Source organism: Nilaparvata lugens, unplaced genomic scaffold (assembly GCF_014356525.2).
Source record: "Nilaparvata lugens isolate BPH unplaced genomic scaffold, ASM1435652v1 scaffold5243, whole genome shotgun sequence".
In the NCBI taxonomy this organism is placed as follows: Eukaryota; Metazoa; Arthropoda; class Insecta; order Hemiptera; family Delphacidae; genus Nilaparvata; species Nilaparvata lugens.
The window spans coordinates 2,007-20,531 of record NW_024091119.1 but is presented as its reverse complement, the minus strand read 5'-3'; the positions used below and the strand labels follow the sequence as shown (position 1 = coordinate 20,531).

At 31.6% G+C, this 18,525-nt stretch overlaps 1 protein-coding gene across 1 annotated transcript; it reads right to left on the bottom strand.

The window, feature by feature from the left end:
- Positions 1-475: 475 nt before the first annotated feature.
- Positions 476-15,597, bottom strand: LOC120355922 (the record flags this gene model as incomplete). Its single annotated transcript, XM_039444677.1, has 3 exons — positions 15,147-15,597; positions 9,858-9,950; positions 476-623 (listed from the first exon to the last, which is right to left on the bottom strand). Coding segments are annotated over exons 1-3 (323 nt in total), but the record flags the coding sequence as incomplete, so codon positions are not given.
- Between the last annotated feature and the right edge of the window lie 2,928 nt (positions 15,598-18,525).

The following is an 18,525-nucleotide window of genomic DNA, read 5'->3' as shown; positions in this document are numbered from 1 at the left end:
ATCGTGTTCATATTTCACAGTGGCTATACGTCATCTTATGAATTTCGGGGATGCGATATTTTGATTTTCCACATACTCACTCACTCACTTTTTACTATCCACAGCTGTTTCAGCCAAGGATGATTATCCTTTTAATGTCGTTCAGCGAGTTTTCCAAGGATGATACCTAGTGCAATCGATCATATCATAAACCTACTATGTTCCAAATTCGTGAAAATCGTTAGAACGTTTTCGAGATCCGTTAAACATAAATAACCAGATATAAATACAGAAATTTCTCGCTTATATAAATAGGATAAATAATATATTGAATTATTGTATTATTGCATTATCAGATAAAGATACTTTATAATCACCATTATTCCTACTACATTATGATTTAATACAAGAGGATTCGGTTGAAATAAGACTGTATTTATCTACTCATTATATTAATTTCTGAAGGAGTATAAAATAGGAAATAGTCGGTGCTTACTTCAGTTTCTTCACGACAAACGAAGTCACTCCATAGACTTTGATATCTTTAAGTTTGGCGTTCACTCTCAAAGACTCCAAATCTCGAACGATTTCCAACATGGGAATCACTAGAGGCTCGCTGGGAGGGATCTTCATTTTTGCAATTCCTGTCAAAAAAAAAAAATTAAAAGAAAAAAAATTTATTTTTGATTGATGTGATTTCCAAGGACGACACACTAACATTTGTAATATAAAAATGTAATAACTAATAATATAAATTTTCCTCTTTGTGTAGTTGAGAAGATGATATTGTGGTAATTATTCATATTAAATGAAAAGACTAAGGAATTGTCAAAAACCACAGATTTATTGATAGTTCGAAAGACTGGTTTTGGTTGTTACACCATTGCTCACCAGATACAGGAATCTTCTCATCACCAGTATTGCAAGGAAGGCACTATACCAGAGACATTTCAATCTCTTAACACAAAAATTATATAATCTACTTCCTGCAAACTTTAAACAGATTAATCATCCAAGAAAGTTCAAAACAATAGTACACAATTAGTTGATGAGCGAAGGAAGACAGAACATAGAAAGCTTTATTTCAAATAACAACTAACCACCTAATGACTTACTAAACACTAACTAATTGATAATACGCACAAAAAACTACAAAAACCTACTCTAGAACATGGTACGCCATAGTGGAGTAGGTCAATTTCCACACAGAAAAAACTAAACAAGTAGAGGACGAATTAAAAGAATTTTTTGTAACTAGCTATTTTTTTTAGATTACGTCCTAAAGACTCCAGTCATGGAGTATAAGACAAGTCATGTTATTACTAATAATTCTAACACTAAGTAGTTCAACTAGTTTAGGTTTGAAAGGAATTCTTACACTATAAAAGCTCTATCAACTAAATATTTTTTCATTGTTTTATGAAAATCTTCAATCATCATTACTGTTCAAGATTTGAGGTAGCTTGTTATAAAATTTCCTACCAATATAATCTGGTTTTTTGTGTATGATAATGTATCTAATTGTTTCTAATGTTTTTATTGTATGTAATATTGTAATTTATCTAATATTTTGTGTAATTGATGTTGTAGTTTTAGTTTTTCTTGGGGAAATAAACATTTATCAATTATCTATCTATCTATTGTCAACCTCTGATAAACTAAAACTAAATACAAGAGCAGCAGAACAATTTTTGACAATTTCTTAGTATTCTCATTTAATAATATAAATACAATAACTAATAATATAAATATGAATATAATAACTTTGTTGTAGTTTTCTGGTTGATGAAGCTCCTCCTCTGGAGTGAAATGCCTACCTCAACTCACCAAAAAAATTAGGTACCTAAGTGTTTTTGAAATATTCACAAATTTAACACAGTGTATGGACTACAACAGAGTTAATGTAAAATTTGTCTTTCATGTTTGGTTTTGAAGCACCTAAATTTAAAAATCTACTTTGTGAAAATAATTGAGGACTGAATGTGAACAACTACAAGACTTAACCTATTTCGGACTATGTGTAACCTTATCTAAATTTGTGAGAGGAATAGCACAAGGCTACCTTATTTATTCTCTCCCTATCATTTTGATGATGTACTTATTGTATGAATCAACAAAGAATCATAAGGACTAGATAAAAAGTCTAGAATCTGTGATATTACCTACATTATAATTTTTTTTTATTTATTTATAATTTCTACAAAGTAGCACTGATTGGTAGAGAAAAACTAAGGATACTCCTTGTACTTTTTCTCTCCCAAATTTACATAACAAGTCCGAAATATTGTATAAACTGTAAAAGTGTACGGTATTGTATTTTAAATTTCAACAATATTATCCCAAAATTGACTTTTACAATAATTTTCAAAAACACATTTAAATCTGAAAGAAATTTTGAATCAAGTGTTCACAATTTTGTCAATCAAGAATAATATCTTAGAAAAAATGTAGCACAATTACTACCTATATCTGTTATTAACATTTCAACTTTCTAATAATTATCATCCTCAATTGGCATTCAAAATAAATATTATTATTTTCAAAAACGAATCCAATACTGAAACAAAATTTGAATAAATATTTACAGTCTTCTTAACCAAGTCTATACCATCTGAGAAAAAATAAAACAAAATTACAGTATCGTTTATTAAAATTTTAATCTTCCATCAATAATCTTATCAACCCTTCGAAATTCAAAATTCATCAGTCATATCTCGAATACGTATTCTCTGAGTGTTAATCTTTGGTGAAAACAGAAATTTTAAACTTAACCTCACTTTGGACTATTTATGTGCCAAAATCAAGGAATTGAAGAAGTTTTGGGCAATCGCCTGTTTCTCTTTCCAAATATCGTGTTTTTGACTGTTCTAATAAATAAATAATTATCCTCAATTGATATTCATAATTATTTTCATAACGCATCCAATACTAAAACAAAATAAAATCAAAGGTTCACAGTCTTGTTAATCAAAACCAATAACCGAGGAGAAAAGTAGTAGCACAATTTTACTATATCAGTTATTGAAAATCCTACTTTTTATCAATTATTATCCTCAATTGACATTCACAATTATTATTTTCAAAAACGAATCCAATTCTGGAACAAAATTCGAATCAAGGTTCACAGTCTTGTCAATCAAGTCCAATATTATAGAAAAAATGTAGCACAACAATTATTATTACTAAATCAGTTATTAGAACTGATATTAAACGTTCCACTTGCCTTTAAACTATATAACCAGCTTCCAACGAATTATAGCCAACAGGTTATTGGGAAATTCCCAATGTCGGAGCTATAATTATTATGATTGTCAACTGGCAATGCTATTATATAAGCCAGTACCTCTATCTCATTTGAGAGCTATGAAGTTGTTGCATATTATGACTTGGTCCAGCATAATTTACATAATATTAATTCAAGTTAGATACACACTTGAAAATTTCTGCATTGTGTTTCTTTTCTGGCTCATAATTTTGCAAAATTACTCAAAAATTTCCAATTTATAGAGATTTGAGTAAAATATTTTTGTTTTTGATCAGTTTTTAAATATCAAAATTCAAAATTTTTAGTTTAGTCATTAGTTTTGAAGTGGAAATTGGACTTTTTGAAGTGAAAGTAAAATCTTAACCTTATTCTTTTTTAAAACTTTTATTTGTAAACATTTGGGAGAAGACAGTTTTGGGCTATGCCTGTTGTCTTCTCCCAATCATATTATATTTATTATAATTATGATTTGTAATTGTCAATGAGATAAATAAATAAATAAATAAATAAATAAATATGGGACGCATTGGTTTTATTTGGAAGGAGTGCTAATACAGTTTGGATTGGAAATTACTAGAAATAATTCAGTGTTATTTTAAATAAATTAATAAATATGTTGACAATTTGAAGTAAATCTTACTTGGTATTAATCAGTGTCATTTTACCTCTTATTGCAAAACTCAGATCTGATTTGATTTTCATTCATTTGAGATTATTTTCTGCTGTTATTTTAAATAAATTAATAAATGTTGACTGTTTGAAGTAAATCTTACTTGGTATTAATCAGTGTCATTTTACCTCTTATTGCAAAACTCAGATCTGGTTTGATTTTCATTCCTCTGAGATTGTTTTCTGCTGTTATTTTAAATAAATAAATTAATGTTGACATTTTGAAATAAATCTTACTTTATATAATTTTATTCAGTCTCATCACCTCTTATTGGAAAAGTCAGATCTGATTTGATTTTCATTCCTTTGAGATTATTTTCTGCTGTTATTTTAAATAAATTAATAAATGTTGACAGCTCGAAATAAATCTTACTTGGTATAGTTTCATTCAATGTCATCACCTCTTATTGCAAAGCTCAGATCTGATTTTATTTTCTGTCAAATGAGATTATTTTTTGCTCATCTGAATCCTTCAATATTAGAATATTCTTACTATCATTATGTATCAATACTCTTAATAAAAGTATTGATAACTCAGTAGAGCCATAGAGAAACAATAGCGTAGTAGATATCCCATGGTATAGGGCGTTATGTCGCAACTTTTACTGTTATCTCAAGCCGATTACTGTCGACTGTTGTCAATTTTCACTGTTTTGTAGGGGCGATAGTGTATGAACGGCACAATTTGAGAGACTACCAGCGTCACACAGCCGCATAGGAAAGAACTACGTGAACTATCGGCTTGGGATAACAGTAAAAGTTGCGACATAAACGCCCTATACCATGGGATATCTACTTATGCTATCGGTTCTCTATGGTAGAATACAATAAATTCAGATACTGTTGGTGGGATATTGTGATATTCATACATAACAAAACACAGGAATATTGTCTGAAAATGTATTATGAATTATAATTAATTAATAATTATAACTTAATTAATAAGTTAAAAACATGTTTCAACACCATTAAGCTGCGTTTACACAAAAGTTATTAACAAAATGTTAATAACTTAATCCTTGTAGATTCTATTAGATTGAACGGAACTTGACAAACACATATGCTCATCATGAGTATGACAAGTCATGTTTAATCCAATAGAATCTATAAGGATTAAGCTATTAACATTTTGGTAATAACTTTTGTGTAAACGCAGCTTTGAATTGTCTTGATAATAGCATCATACATAATAAACATAGCTGTACATGTTGTGAATAGAGAATTTCAAAAAGGATACTTAGACTTATGTTAATACGAGATCAGCAGGCTCGCTTCGCTCGCCTGCATTTTTCATTTGGGCATTTTTATCATATGTTAGGACAATCCAGTCGGGGGTCCAGACTAAACGGCTGGCTAAACGGATATGGCGAGCGAAGCGAGCCTCACTGCTAGTAATATAATATTCGCAGGATTGAAGTAGCAGTGCCCAATCAATTTTTCCGCGATAAATGCATTTAAATCTTCAACTTGGTGCCAACCTAACAAAGTCAACTCAACTTAATGCCAACCTGACAAAATTATTAATTTAGTTGCCAGTTGTTAACAACTGTTTCGAAGGGTACTCTAGATTATAGTTCTATAGTAACATATGATATGGAAATTTCAATTATAATTAAGAGATTGGGAGAAGAAGAATATACATGCTAAAAGACGAACTTTAAACCCTTAAAAACAACCCTTAGAGTTAAAATATTGTCAAAAGATTTCTTAGTGTGCCTCTAAAGGGCCAACTGAACATACCTATCAAATTTGAACGTTTTTGGTCTAGTAGATTTTTAGTTATGCGAGTGAGTGAGTGAGTGAGTCAGTCAGTCAGTCAGTCAGTGAGTGAGTGCCATTTCGCTTTTATATATATATATATATAGAAAAACAATATAAACACTTGTAGTACCCCTTATTATTAAAAAAACTTTTAAATATTTCAACGACTATTACAAGTTTTCATATTGTTTTTATTAATTTGTATAAAAGTAGCCCATATAAGTGAAGTGTTTTTAGATTTCTATTTTTATTTAAATGTTTCAACACCCATGGAGTAATATGGTGATATAATGTCTGTTACTTTTTAATAAATTAATTATATTATTTTCATACAATACTCTAGTCTTTTATTACATCAAATTATTTTTTCTATCATTATAAATGCCTAAGTCTGAACAAATGTTCATTTCACAATATTATATTATTTCCCATCGTATTTCTAATAGGTACCATAGCCTACTGTTACAACACCAACACTTTCAGGATAGAGTCAAAGTATTTTAAATTTATTAAAATTTCAATGAGATGGTTGATTAGCTTTTTTTTGCATTTTGTCTATTGTCTGGTTAATAATTCATGGCAAGTTAATTGTGAATTTGAATTTTATTTTTCAGTCACAAAACACCTCTGGGAATAGAAGATTAAAAATTAGTTTCTTATTAGAAAAGATTTATTCTCGAATCATAGACTGAATTTGAATTTAATTTTTCAGTTTCAAAATACCCTATTGCATAAAAGATTGAATTTTGTTTTGTCTTTAAAGAGACTCTAATAAAATCACAGAGTAAATAAATCTTTAATACCTGAGGAGTTATTTAAGAATTATTAGAATAAAGTGTCATTCTCTTGCTTACTATCATTCAGAGAAAAAGTTCTATAATAAGAGTATGAAGTGAATATTTATAGTAAGGTACAGTTAGTATCTATATTTATATAAAAGCGAAATGGCACTCACTCACTGACCGACTGACTCACTCACTCACTCGGAGAACTAAAAATCTACCGGACCATAAACGTTCAAATTTGGTAGGTATGTTCAGTTGCCCCTTTAGAGGCGCACTAAGAACGGATTTGGAAAAATTTTAACTCTAAGGGTGGTTTTTAAGGGTTTAAAGTTCGTATTTTAGCATGTATATTCTTCTTATTCCAATCTCTTAATTATAATTGAAATGTCCATACCATATCATATCATATTATATTATGATAATATAGAACTATAATCTAGAGAGAGTACCTCTTCGAAACAGTTATTAACTGGTAACTAAATTAATAATTTTAAGGGTAGGCATTAAGTTGAGTTGACTTTGTTAGGTTGGCATAGTTAAGTTGAAGATTGAAATGCATTTATCGCGGAAAAATTGATTTGGCACTGCTACTTCAATCAGAGCTATTCCTGGGAATATTATATTATATTACTAGCCGTCAGGCTCGCTTCGCTCGCCATAACCGTTTAGCTAGACGTTTAGTCTGGACCCCCGACTGGATCGTCCTAACATATGATAAAAATATGACATATATTTTCAAATTTGGTAGGTATGTTCAGTTGGCCCTTTAGAGGCGCACTAAGAACGGATTTGGGAGAATTTCCAAAGATATGCCCAAAATCTGCGTTTTTCCATCGTTTTTTAGGTGTTCTCTCAGCTTTGTCGAGAATAAATAAACAGAAAATGCTCAAATTTAGCTCAGCTAGGGTATAATAATGTTGCGTTAGAAGGAATGTGAAATAACGCCAAAGATACGCCCAAAATTAGCGTTTTTTTTTGCGTTTTCTCAATTCTTTCATCAAGTAATAGACAGAAAATGTTCAAATTTGGTACAGAGGTTTAGCTAGGGTCTAAAAATTTTGTAATAAGATGACTTTGATATTTCATCAAAGATACGCCCAAAATCAGCGTTTTTCACAGATTTTCACAGGTTTTCTCAGTACTATGACTTTCTGATGGAATGAAGCATGCTCAAATGGAAAATGCAGGCGAGCGAAGCGAGCCCGCTGATCTCATTTTTGGACGATCCAGTCGGGGGTCCAGGGAGCGGAGCCCCTTGGCTAGACGGATATGGCGAGAGAAGCGAGCCTGACGGCTAGTATTAGTATATAATGGAGAAATATTTTAAGAATTCATGAGAATAAAGTGTCATTGCCTCATTGTTTACATCCAGTGTTTGAAATCGCCTACTGGATATACTATACTATATTAGATATATTACTATACCTTATACTATATACTATACTAGATATATACTGGATACTTCATGCACGTTTTGCTGAATAATCTCTAGTAGTTACTATACAAATATTCTATATTCTAATAACGGTGATACTAGAGTTCAAAAGCATTATACAGTGCATTATAGCATTATAATAATGCTTCCAAACCGCTACTATGGAAATATCCAATATAGCTTGGTGATACTATATAGTTTATAACCATTGCTATAATTTGCAAGCTATGTAGATTTTGTAGTAAGACTTCCATTGTAACAAAACATATGCACTGACATGGAAAGCAGACAATAAAATTATTAAAATCGACTTGAAAATATGGAATAAGGACAATTAATTATTGACCGTTCTTTTGGAATGAATACTTTCTCTGTTAGTTTTCAAGGTTCAATTTTAATCTGAACACTTTCAAATAATGAAAGAGAGTGTAATCGGCTTTAGTTAACAAGAAATCGACTTGAAAATTGGAACATAAACAATTTATATTATGGGATATCTGCTGATGCAATTTCTCCATGATTCTATCAAGTTCAAAATGATAATTGGTAGTTAGATGATATACAATTTAGGTGGATTCCAAACCCAATTCTACTATAGAGAGAACATAGCATATAAGAATATATCCCGTAGGAGAGGGCGTTTATGCTGCAAACTTCACTCAAGCCGATAGTCCTAGTAGTTGTTTTTGGTGAAGCTATGTGACGCTGCTAGTCTCCCATACTGTGCCGTTCCTACACTCATACACTCCCAACAAAACAGTGATAATAGACAGTAGTCGACAGTAATTGGCTTCAGTGAACAAGAAATCTGCATGAAATTTGGAACATAAACAATCTTTACTATGGGATATCTGCTGATGCTATCTCTCCATGATTCTACCAAGTTCAATATGATAATTGATGAAGAAATGATTTACAATTTAGGTAGATTCCGAACCCAGCTCTACTGAGTTTAATATAATAATTAAAAATTCGACTGAGTCATTGTCAATATTGTAGAACCGTTCCATAATTGAATAAAAACACACATATGTTGTCAAATTTTACACAGTTTTAAAACTAAAAATTCTAAACTGTGTAGAATTTGACTACATATGTGTGTTTTTATTCAAATATAATAATTGAATATCGTGGACCGAGCTTAGCTCTGGAGTACAAAAGCATAAACAATTTATTGCGAAAGAAGAAATTATAATAACATTCATACAGAAATGTTCTATCTAATCACAGTAAATGAGATTAATTCCCAGAAGAATGCAAAAATTTCCCTCACAAAGGCCCAGTTGCACAAAAGCCAGTTAAATTTTAATCCTGATCAACCAAACGTGAACCAAATCAGAGAAGACCATTTCAAAAAGATGGATCTACTGGAATTAATCAGGATTGAAAATAACCCGGCTTTTTTGTAACCGGCACTAAGTACCTGATTAAATGATTACCAAAGTTCAACAGCTGAGTCATTATTTTGTCTCAGTCCCACACACATGAACTCGCTCACTCACCTCCATCACCAACAGACGACGAAATAATTATTGTCAGCTGTTTTTCCAAGGATGAATAATAATTATCCCTTTAATGTCCTTCAGCTAGTTTTCCCAGGGATGAGACCTAGTGCAATCGAATCTTTATATTTTAAGCCTACTATGTTCTGAATTTCGTGAGAATCGTTAGAGCCGTTTTCGAGATCCGGTGAAATACAAACATATAAACATATAAACATATAAACATATAAACAGAAGTTGCTCGTTTAATAGTATAGGATAAAAGAGATGTTTTACAATTCAGGTGGTTTCAGAACCCGATACTACCAAGTTCAATATAGTTTTTGAAGAATTGATTTACAATTTAGGTGGTCTCCGAACTAAATACTACTGAGTTCAATATAATATTGATAGAGAGATTTAACAATTTAGAATTTTACAATTTTACAATTTAGGTGGATTGCGAACCCAGTTTTACTCACCTTTACTGAGATGCGGCCTTACCACTTCAATGGCATCTAGTATACATTTTTCGAATTGTGGGTTGCTTTTCTTGCATACTGGAACGTAGTCGGCTTTGAAAAGAGAGAGAAAACATAAATCAAATTATTGGAACTGAGACAGAGACAAGTTAAAAATAAGAATAAGTCTTACAATAATAGAACATAATAAGAACATAGACATAGAATAATTGTCAAATAACTGGATGAATTGAGGAATTGATTCAAGTCATAGAGATAGCAACAGAAAAAGTAGTTTATCAAATGAAGTAAGTTTAAAATGATTGGAACATTGAAATTACAACAATAAATATCAGTGTTAAAAGAATATTTTGACATGTTCCGTTTTCACAACAAAAATTGAAATGTTTTCAGAGATATCGAAACATAATTATCATAAACAATGCAAAACACAGTAATTATGAATGAAAAGAAGTTATTACCTGGTTCTCATGTAGGCTACTATGTATTTAAAAAATATATATGTATAGCTTGGGCCTAGGCCTAGTATCACACAAGCTTATGTAATATCAACAATCTCTTTGGAAACTATAGTGGAGTCCACGTTATAATGGCAGTGGAGAAAGATGGGAGAAGAAAGTTGCCGAATTTCTGCCTTGCCACTGCCTTCTATAGAGGTTAGATGATCCCCTTATATCTGATGTTATATTAACTATTCATTCTTGTTTGGGATTTCGAGTACGTAGTTCACGTTTGAATTTGTATTCCATAATTTATTAATATTTATGTTAATTTGAACAATGGATAGAATATATTTCTATTCCAGAATTTATATAATATTCATCCAGTTCCGTGATAATCTTTTCATCTAATGAGAATTAATTTTTTGAATCAAAGATATTATAATTTCTTCAGCATTATTTAGTTCATTTGATTATTTTTAATCACCAATTAAATTAGTTTTTTCGAATGTGAGAATATTGATACTGATGGACACGAATAATAATACCATGACTGCAAAACAAAATATTGAAACCAAAGACCTTAAAGCTGCGATTAGACCAAATTTATTAACAAAATGTTAATAACTCAATCCTTATAGATTATATAAGATTGAACATAACTTATCATACAAATGATTAATATGTGTGTTTGTCAACTTGCGTTCAATCTAATAGAATCTATAAGGATTAAGTTATTAACATTTTGTAATAACTTTGGTGTAAACCCAGCTTAAAGATGCATACCTCTTCAAGGTCTTTGATTGAAAGTATAGACCTTATACAAATACAGTAATAGACTGGCTTCTCCACACATCTGTGTAATCACTTGTCAGCTGATTTATGATGAATAATTCTATAGTCTGATTTGATAAATGCCAAACCGTCGATTTGAATCTTAGACCTCACTTCGTTCGGTAAAATATATAGTTATACTCATGGGATGACCGTGCCTTCTATAATGAAATTCACTTTAATCTGTCATCATTTGTTAAATGGTGTTTAGAAAGTCAATGAGACAATGAAAATCAATGGGGCATTGATTTCATTCAATATGAAATACTTAAAAGTATATGTTCAAAGTATATGTCACCAGATGACAATCTATTCTATAATAAAGAAAAGAACTGGCTTATACACGTACGGGATAGGACACATCATCACGTCTCAACATACTCAACTGATAAACTTGTAATTTTGCTAATAGATTCTTAATTAAGGCTGTGCAAAGGCTAATAATAAACTTTTTACTCGTGATATTTTTCTAAGTTTTTAGATTTTTATTTCATCAAGCTATCATAATGAAAACGTTATCTCAGGAAAACATTTTTTATCTGATCATTACTTTTTGAGATATGAGCGCCTAAAGTTTACATTTTTGGGACAGAACATTTCAAATTTGGTTAGAGATAAATCCATGAGATTCAAAGGATAAATTCTTCATGGTATTGTCAAAGAGAAACAATAGTGTAAGTAGATATCCCATGGTATAGGGTGTTATGTCGCAACTTTTACTGTTATCCCAAGCCGATTACTGTCGATTTTTGTCGATTTTTACTGTTTTGACCGGGTAAGAGTGTATGAACGGCACAATATGAGTGACTACCAGCGTCATAAAGCTTCACGGGAAAGAACTACGTGGGCTATCGGCTTGAGATAACAGTGAAAGCTGCGACATAAACGCCTATGCCATGGGATATCTACTTTCTATTGTTCTCTATGGTATTGTTGATAGTAAAACAAAAATTTTGTGAAAATATCAATTTCACATTACATTACATTTATTACATTCCTTAATCACAACATCAAATTAATGATTGGGAGAGAATCAACAGGATAAACCCAAAACTGTTCCTCTCCCTAATTTTGATAAAAATAGTCCAATGAGGTATGAAACACTTTTATAAAGATCACAAAAATTTACAGTCCAAATAAACATTATACTAAAAACTTTGTATCTCGGTTGATCAGAAAGATGAAACAATTATTATTACACTTGAAAGTGCATTAATAAATTGAAAAATATTAAAATACTTGATAAATTTGAAGCCAGAAAGTTAAGATAGTTATTCAATTTAATAAGAAAAACCAAAAATAAATTTAATAACTTTCTCAAAAATTGGTATTTCCAGAAAATTTTTGTTTTATTCAATGAGCAATAACATGGAAATTTTATCCTTTGAATCTCATGGATCCAGCTCTTACCGAATTTGAAATGTCCTGTCCCAAAAATTCAAACTTCAGGCGCTCATATCTCAAGAAGTAATGATCAGAAAAAAATGTTTTCCCGAGAAGACTTTTCCATTTTGATAGCTTGATGATATACGAATAGAAAATGTTACCTAAATTTGGGAGAGAAATAGTACAAGGTATTCTTAGTTTTTCTCTCCCGATCTTCGCTCCATTGTAAAAAGAATAAAGAATAAAGAAAAACTTGAAAAATTTCACGAGTAGAAAGTTTATTTTTAGCCTTAACCGAAGATGGTTATAGACATATTTTCAATTCTTCAAGATTCCACTTGGTCAAGTTTCCAGTTTGTCAAGCTTTCTAACAGACCCTTGCGGAGCACGGGTCTCCTGCTAGTATATAAATAATAACATTATAGTACATACTTATCATGGAAATATGTACAGTCATACTAAATCTGCATATAATACTGGAGCACAGTGTTATTACATTATTTTCTTGCCACAATGTTTTCAAGTTATATAATAACTATGGTAAGATTTATTTTAAACATTCAGCAATCATGATTGAATAACATTAAAGCCTCCCATTCTGCCAATGCTGAAATTATGAAATGAACTCTTACAAAGGCTAGCGTGATTCTAAACATGTGAAATAATTTCTCTGTTTTTTGCTGTTTCTCTTGTTTACTGGAACAATGTGAGGAAAAGAGAACACTCTTTGTCTCTATCTATCGTTATTACTCTCCTATCTTCTGTCTTGTTTCATCTTGACAACCATGGATAAACATATCGAAAACGGAGCATGATGACAAGTCAATGTTCAGAATTATTGATGCAATTTTTTTTATTAGGGCTACTCTCAAAATATAAATTGAAATCAGGAATCTGATGCAGGTATAGTATATGAATTGGATTAGGATTGAATAGGCCTAAACACATTTTGAAATAGAATAGAATTTAGTTTTTATTTGTTGATGTGGCGGAGTTTGGACAACAATGTCCACTCTACCACCAAACCTCGTCAAAACGTAACGTTTTAGTGAGTAGTCTAGATAGGCCTGCTCAGAATAATTGAATTGCAAAAGAAAAACAACTCCATCATATAAAAAATATTATGGAGATTATAAATTTTGTGTCTATGTTCACTAAATAATAATTTTGAGGGTGATGCCCACGTAAGTTCTTAGGCTTGTGCGTGGGTTGAGTGAGAGGGATGATGAGAGATGATGACTACTTTTTAGGTAGTCGGGACCGACGGTTCGTCTCCTCTCAAAGAGATTGATGTGTATGCATCATACATGCCTAAAGCTCATACCTTGGAATATTCATTGAATAACTTCTATTTAAGCTATTTCTATTGTATTTACTGATGAGTTACTGTAATATCTTACACTGTTGCTTTCACTATGTGTTTTCTATGTAGTTTTATTATGCTGTATTGTTCAATATTCCGCTCTAACTTGGATCAGTCTATGAAAAAACTGTCATGTTTTTCAGAAGCCTACTCATATTGCTCCATTTATTCAAATCACATGAACTTAGGAATTTAATCACGTGAAGAGAAATACAATTTAAAGAGAGAATTCTTTGTATTCCATCCTCTTCTTACCGTTTATTCTATATTTGAAGTCCTTGTTGTTGTTTATTTTGCATTTAAAAAGAGTGTACCTGAATATTTAGAGAATTGATGCCAGAAAACAATGGAAACGGTACAACAATTTTTTATGATAAAATTTGGAGCTCGTTCTCCACAGGAAACTATAGCTTGTAGCGTTTTTCAAATGTATTATGTAGACCTATGCCTACAATATGAACAAAAACAAGAGATAATTCTACTTGATTTCTCAAGCATTCCATGAAATATCTTTATCTTATTACTCATTTCTTCGAACTGGTTCATGAAGTAACCTGAGTAGCCTATAGTCCACGTTATAATGACAGTATTTGATTAACTTTTATGTTGCAATCCTTGTCTATCATTCGACAAAGCAGGAAGTACTATCTTTTACTAGCTCCGCAACGATGCCAAATCTGTTTTTGACAATGTAGAAATATAATTAACTAGGGCAGAGAACAGGCAACACTGTTTTTTTATCTCACTATAGATCAATTGATAATATTTATGTAACATACTAATGATTTTGAAACATCTCTTTCGAACATAAAATTTCTTTTGAAAGTAAAAAATTTTTCATTGCTTCCATACAATAGCATTTGGAAATATACTCTAATCAGGAGTAGGCAGGCGACTATAAGCCTAATTCATAGTATACTATCAAATATGAATACATCTACTCGGAAAAAAATAGTGTCTGACTTATATTTGCTAAGTTTTATCCAGTTAAGGGGATACCAAAACTGAGATAATTCTGAATAGATCCATAGTAGATCTATTACTTCTGAAAATTAATCATTAGAACCATCAAACAATAAAAAGTGAAAGTGACATAACCAACATTTTGATTTGGACAGTATAGAATAAATTGGAATGGACAGTTTTGGGCATGAGCCTGTTGTGCCTTTCCTCATGTTAAGTATTAGTACACAATGTGATAGATAAATAAATAAATATTATTTATTATAAAAAAAAAAAAATGAAACAAAAGATTGGGCTACTTACGTATCTTCTTTGATGAAACAAACACCGCGAAGAAACTAAATAGATTTACAAGAATTGCAATGTTGATAATGGAATACTGCATATGAAAGAAGATAACCCAAACAAATAAAATAAAACAGGAACTTTAAAAATTGGAGACAACAACAATTGAAAACAAAAACTGTCTTCCAAATCACTTCAACAAAATTTGAAAATGTTATAAATATTACTCTCTTATTTTAGGAACTTTTGTAATTTTTTAAAACTCTTCAACAAGATTTAGATGCTGGAAATGTTGTAAATATAAATTTCTTTTTTCAGGAACTTTAGCAGATATTCAGTCAATATTGTGAGGATGAAGTGTAGATTATTTTATACAAATTTATAGTAATAGAACTAGCCTATCTGTAGACTGTACATGGGACTTTCATGAGAGATTCATATAAGGTCTTCTCCAATATAATTCACTTCTAAGACTGATTATAAAACTTCAGATCCTTACTGACTCTGGATTCTGGGTACCAACACTCTATCTTGCAAGTGAAGGTGAAAGGAGAGAGAGAAAGGGAATTGGTGGGAGAAAGGAGAGAGAGAGAGAAAGGTAATAGGTGGTAGTCAGAAGGAGAGAGTAGATGAGATCAAGATCTTGGGTTCCCTTACTCTTCCTTTGAGATGAAGGTGAAAGGAAAGGAAGAGAGAGGGAAAAGGTGTGCGAAAGAAAGGTGATTGGTAGGAGAGAGATAAGAGGAAGAAAGAGAATAGATGAGATCAAGATTCTGGGTCCACTTACGTTTTCTTGGGAGTGAAGGTGAAAGGAAAAGGAGAGAGAGGAGATTTGAGGGAGAAATGAAAGAGAGAGGAAGAGAGGGAGTCAGTGGGAAAAGAAGAAACAGAGAATGAGTGTGTGCGAGAGAGAAAGGTGATAGGTGGGAGAGGGGTGAAGAGAAAGAGAGAGAATAGATGAGAAGTTGAAGATTCTGAATCATCTCTACTCTTCCTTTGAAATGAAGATGAATGGAGAGGAACAGAGAGATTTGGCGAGAGAAAGAAGAAATATCGATAGTCTGGAGGAGGAAGACAGCGTGAGAGGGAGAGTATGAGATAATAAGCAAGAGAAGAAAGAAAGAGAGAGAGAGTGAGAGAGACAAAGAATGAGTAATAGCTGTCATGAAAGGTTGTAGAAGGAGCAAGAAGAAGAAGAAGAAGAAGAAGAAGAAGAAGAAGAAGAAGAAGAAGAAGAAGAAGAAGAAGAGAAGAAGAAGAAGAAGAAGAAGAGGAAGAAGAGAATAAGAAGTGAAAGTGATAGTGGAAAGGGCTATTTGGATCAGAAAAAGGAGAAGAAGGAGGAGAAAGAAAAGAAGAGGACAGGAGAAGAGAAAAGAAGTAGACGAAGAAAAAGAAGAAGAAAAAGGAGAAGAAGAAGAAGAAGAAGAAGAAGAAAGAGTATGAGAGAAAGAGATAATTGAGCCGAGGTCTGTAGCAGTAACTTATATTGACCTCTAGTGAAAATACAAGTACTGTTATTATGTAGAATGTAGGCCTTCTCTGAACGTGTATGCACTTTCAATCAATAATTTATTGATGACTTGCATTGATGCAACACAATGCTGATGCACTTTCATTCCAGATGCATCTATGCATTTCTATTACTGTAGGCTACTGTATTGCAGAGAATATAGAATCTATATATATATAAAAGCGAAATGGCACTCACTGACTGACTGACTGACTGACTGACTGACTCACTCACTCACTCGCATAACTAAAAATCTACCGGACCAAAAACGTTCAAATTTGGTAGGTATGTTCAGTTGGCCCTTTAGAGGAGCACTAAGGAATCTTTTGGCAATATTTTAACTCTAAGGGTTGTTTTAAGGGTTTAAAGTTCGTCTTTTAGCATGTATATTCTTCTCTCCCAATCTCTTAATTATAATTGAAATTTCCATATCATTGTTACTATAGAACTATAATCTAGATAGAGTACCTCTTCGAAACAGTTGTTAACTGCAACTAAATAATAATTTTGTCAGGTTGGCATTAAGTTGAGTTGACCTTGTTAGTTTGGCACCAAGTTGAAGATTTAAATGCATTTATCGCGGAAAAATTGATTGGGCACTGCTACTTCAATCCTGGGAATATTATATTACTAGCAGTCAGGCTCGCTTCGCTCGCCATATCCGTTTAGCCACCGTTTAGTCTGGACCCCGACTGGATTGTCCTAACATATGATAAAAATGCCCAAATGAAAAATGCAGGCGAGCGAAGCGAGCCTACTGATCTCATTCTTGGACGATCCAGTCAGGGGTCCAGGGGGCGGAGCCTCCTGGCTAGACGGATATGGCGAGCGAAGCGAGCCTGACGGCTAGTGTTGTATAATCCATTTATTATTAAAAAACAAACTTTTAATTCTATACTCTCTGTTGTGCTCTGATGTGTTGATAGTGAGCATATTATTTTATATCCCTTCTAGTGAATAATTTTTATTAATTTATATAGTGAGGTCCACGCTATGATTGCAGTGGAGAAAGATAGGAGAACAACGTTGCCGATCCTCTGTCTTGTCAATGCCTTCTATAGACGGTACCTGATACAGGTTTATTGATGTAATATTAACAACTGTTCATTCTCGTTTAAAATAATGAATTATATTTTTCAATAATTCCAGGATGAATCTTCATAATTAAGATGAAATATTTTGGTTATAAATTATCAATTCTACATTGTTGAAAGACGATCTGGTAATAGAGGAAAGCGAGAAAGAGATAGCTCTATCCGCTTTGTTGAATGATAGACAAGGATAGCAATACCATTGCTAATCAAACACTGTCATTATAACGTGGACCCCACTATAGAATAGTATATAAAATATAATTATCCAATATTTAGCTGACATAAACTCCATGATCTGAATGAATTTGTATGATGTACAAATAGATGTATTTTACATATGGATTATATATTCTGTTCTATTAGTGAATAGTAATACGATATACAGTTCTACTATTCAACACAATTTTTAATAACAGCTGTTATATAGCTAAGGTGAATGTGATATTTTCGAGCTCAAAATGTAAGTGTTTTTATTCTTTATTTTGTGAATTTATAGTTTGTTTCATGTTTTTAAGAAACTTTCATATTAATCCATCCAAATTTAAATTGTTTGTTTTATTCTAATTTATATTTTAGATTGTGATTTGGAGTAGAAATTTGAATGGACATAACCTATAATATTTGGACAATTTAAAACTAAATTAGGAAATTCAAGAAGTTTTAGGCAATAGCCTGTTTTCTCTTTTCCGGTTCTTGTATTTTTTTGCTAACCTAATAAATAAATAAATAAGTTCCAATACAAACATAAAAAATCTGGTATGGCGCACTCACACAACTTTCCTTGCCGTTA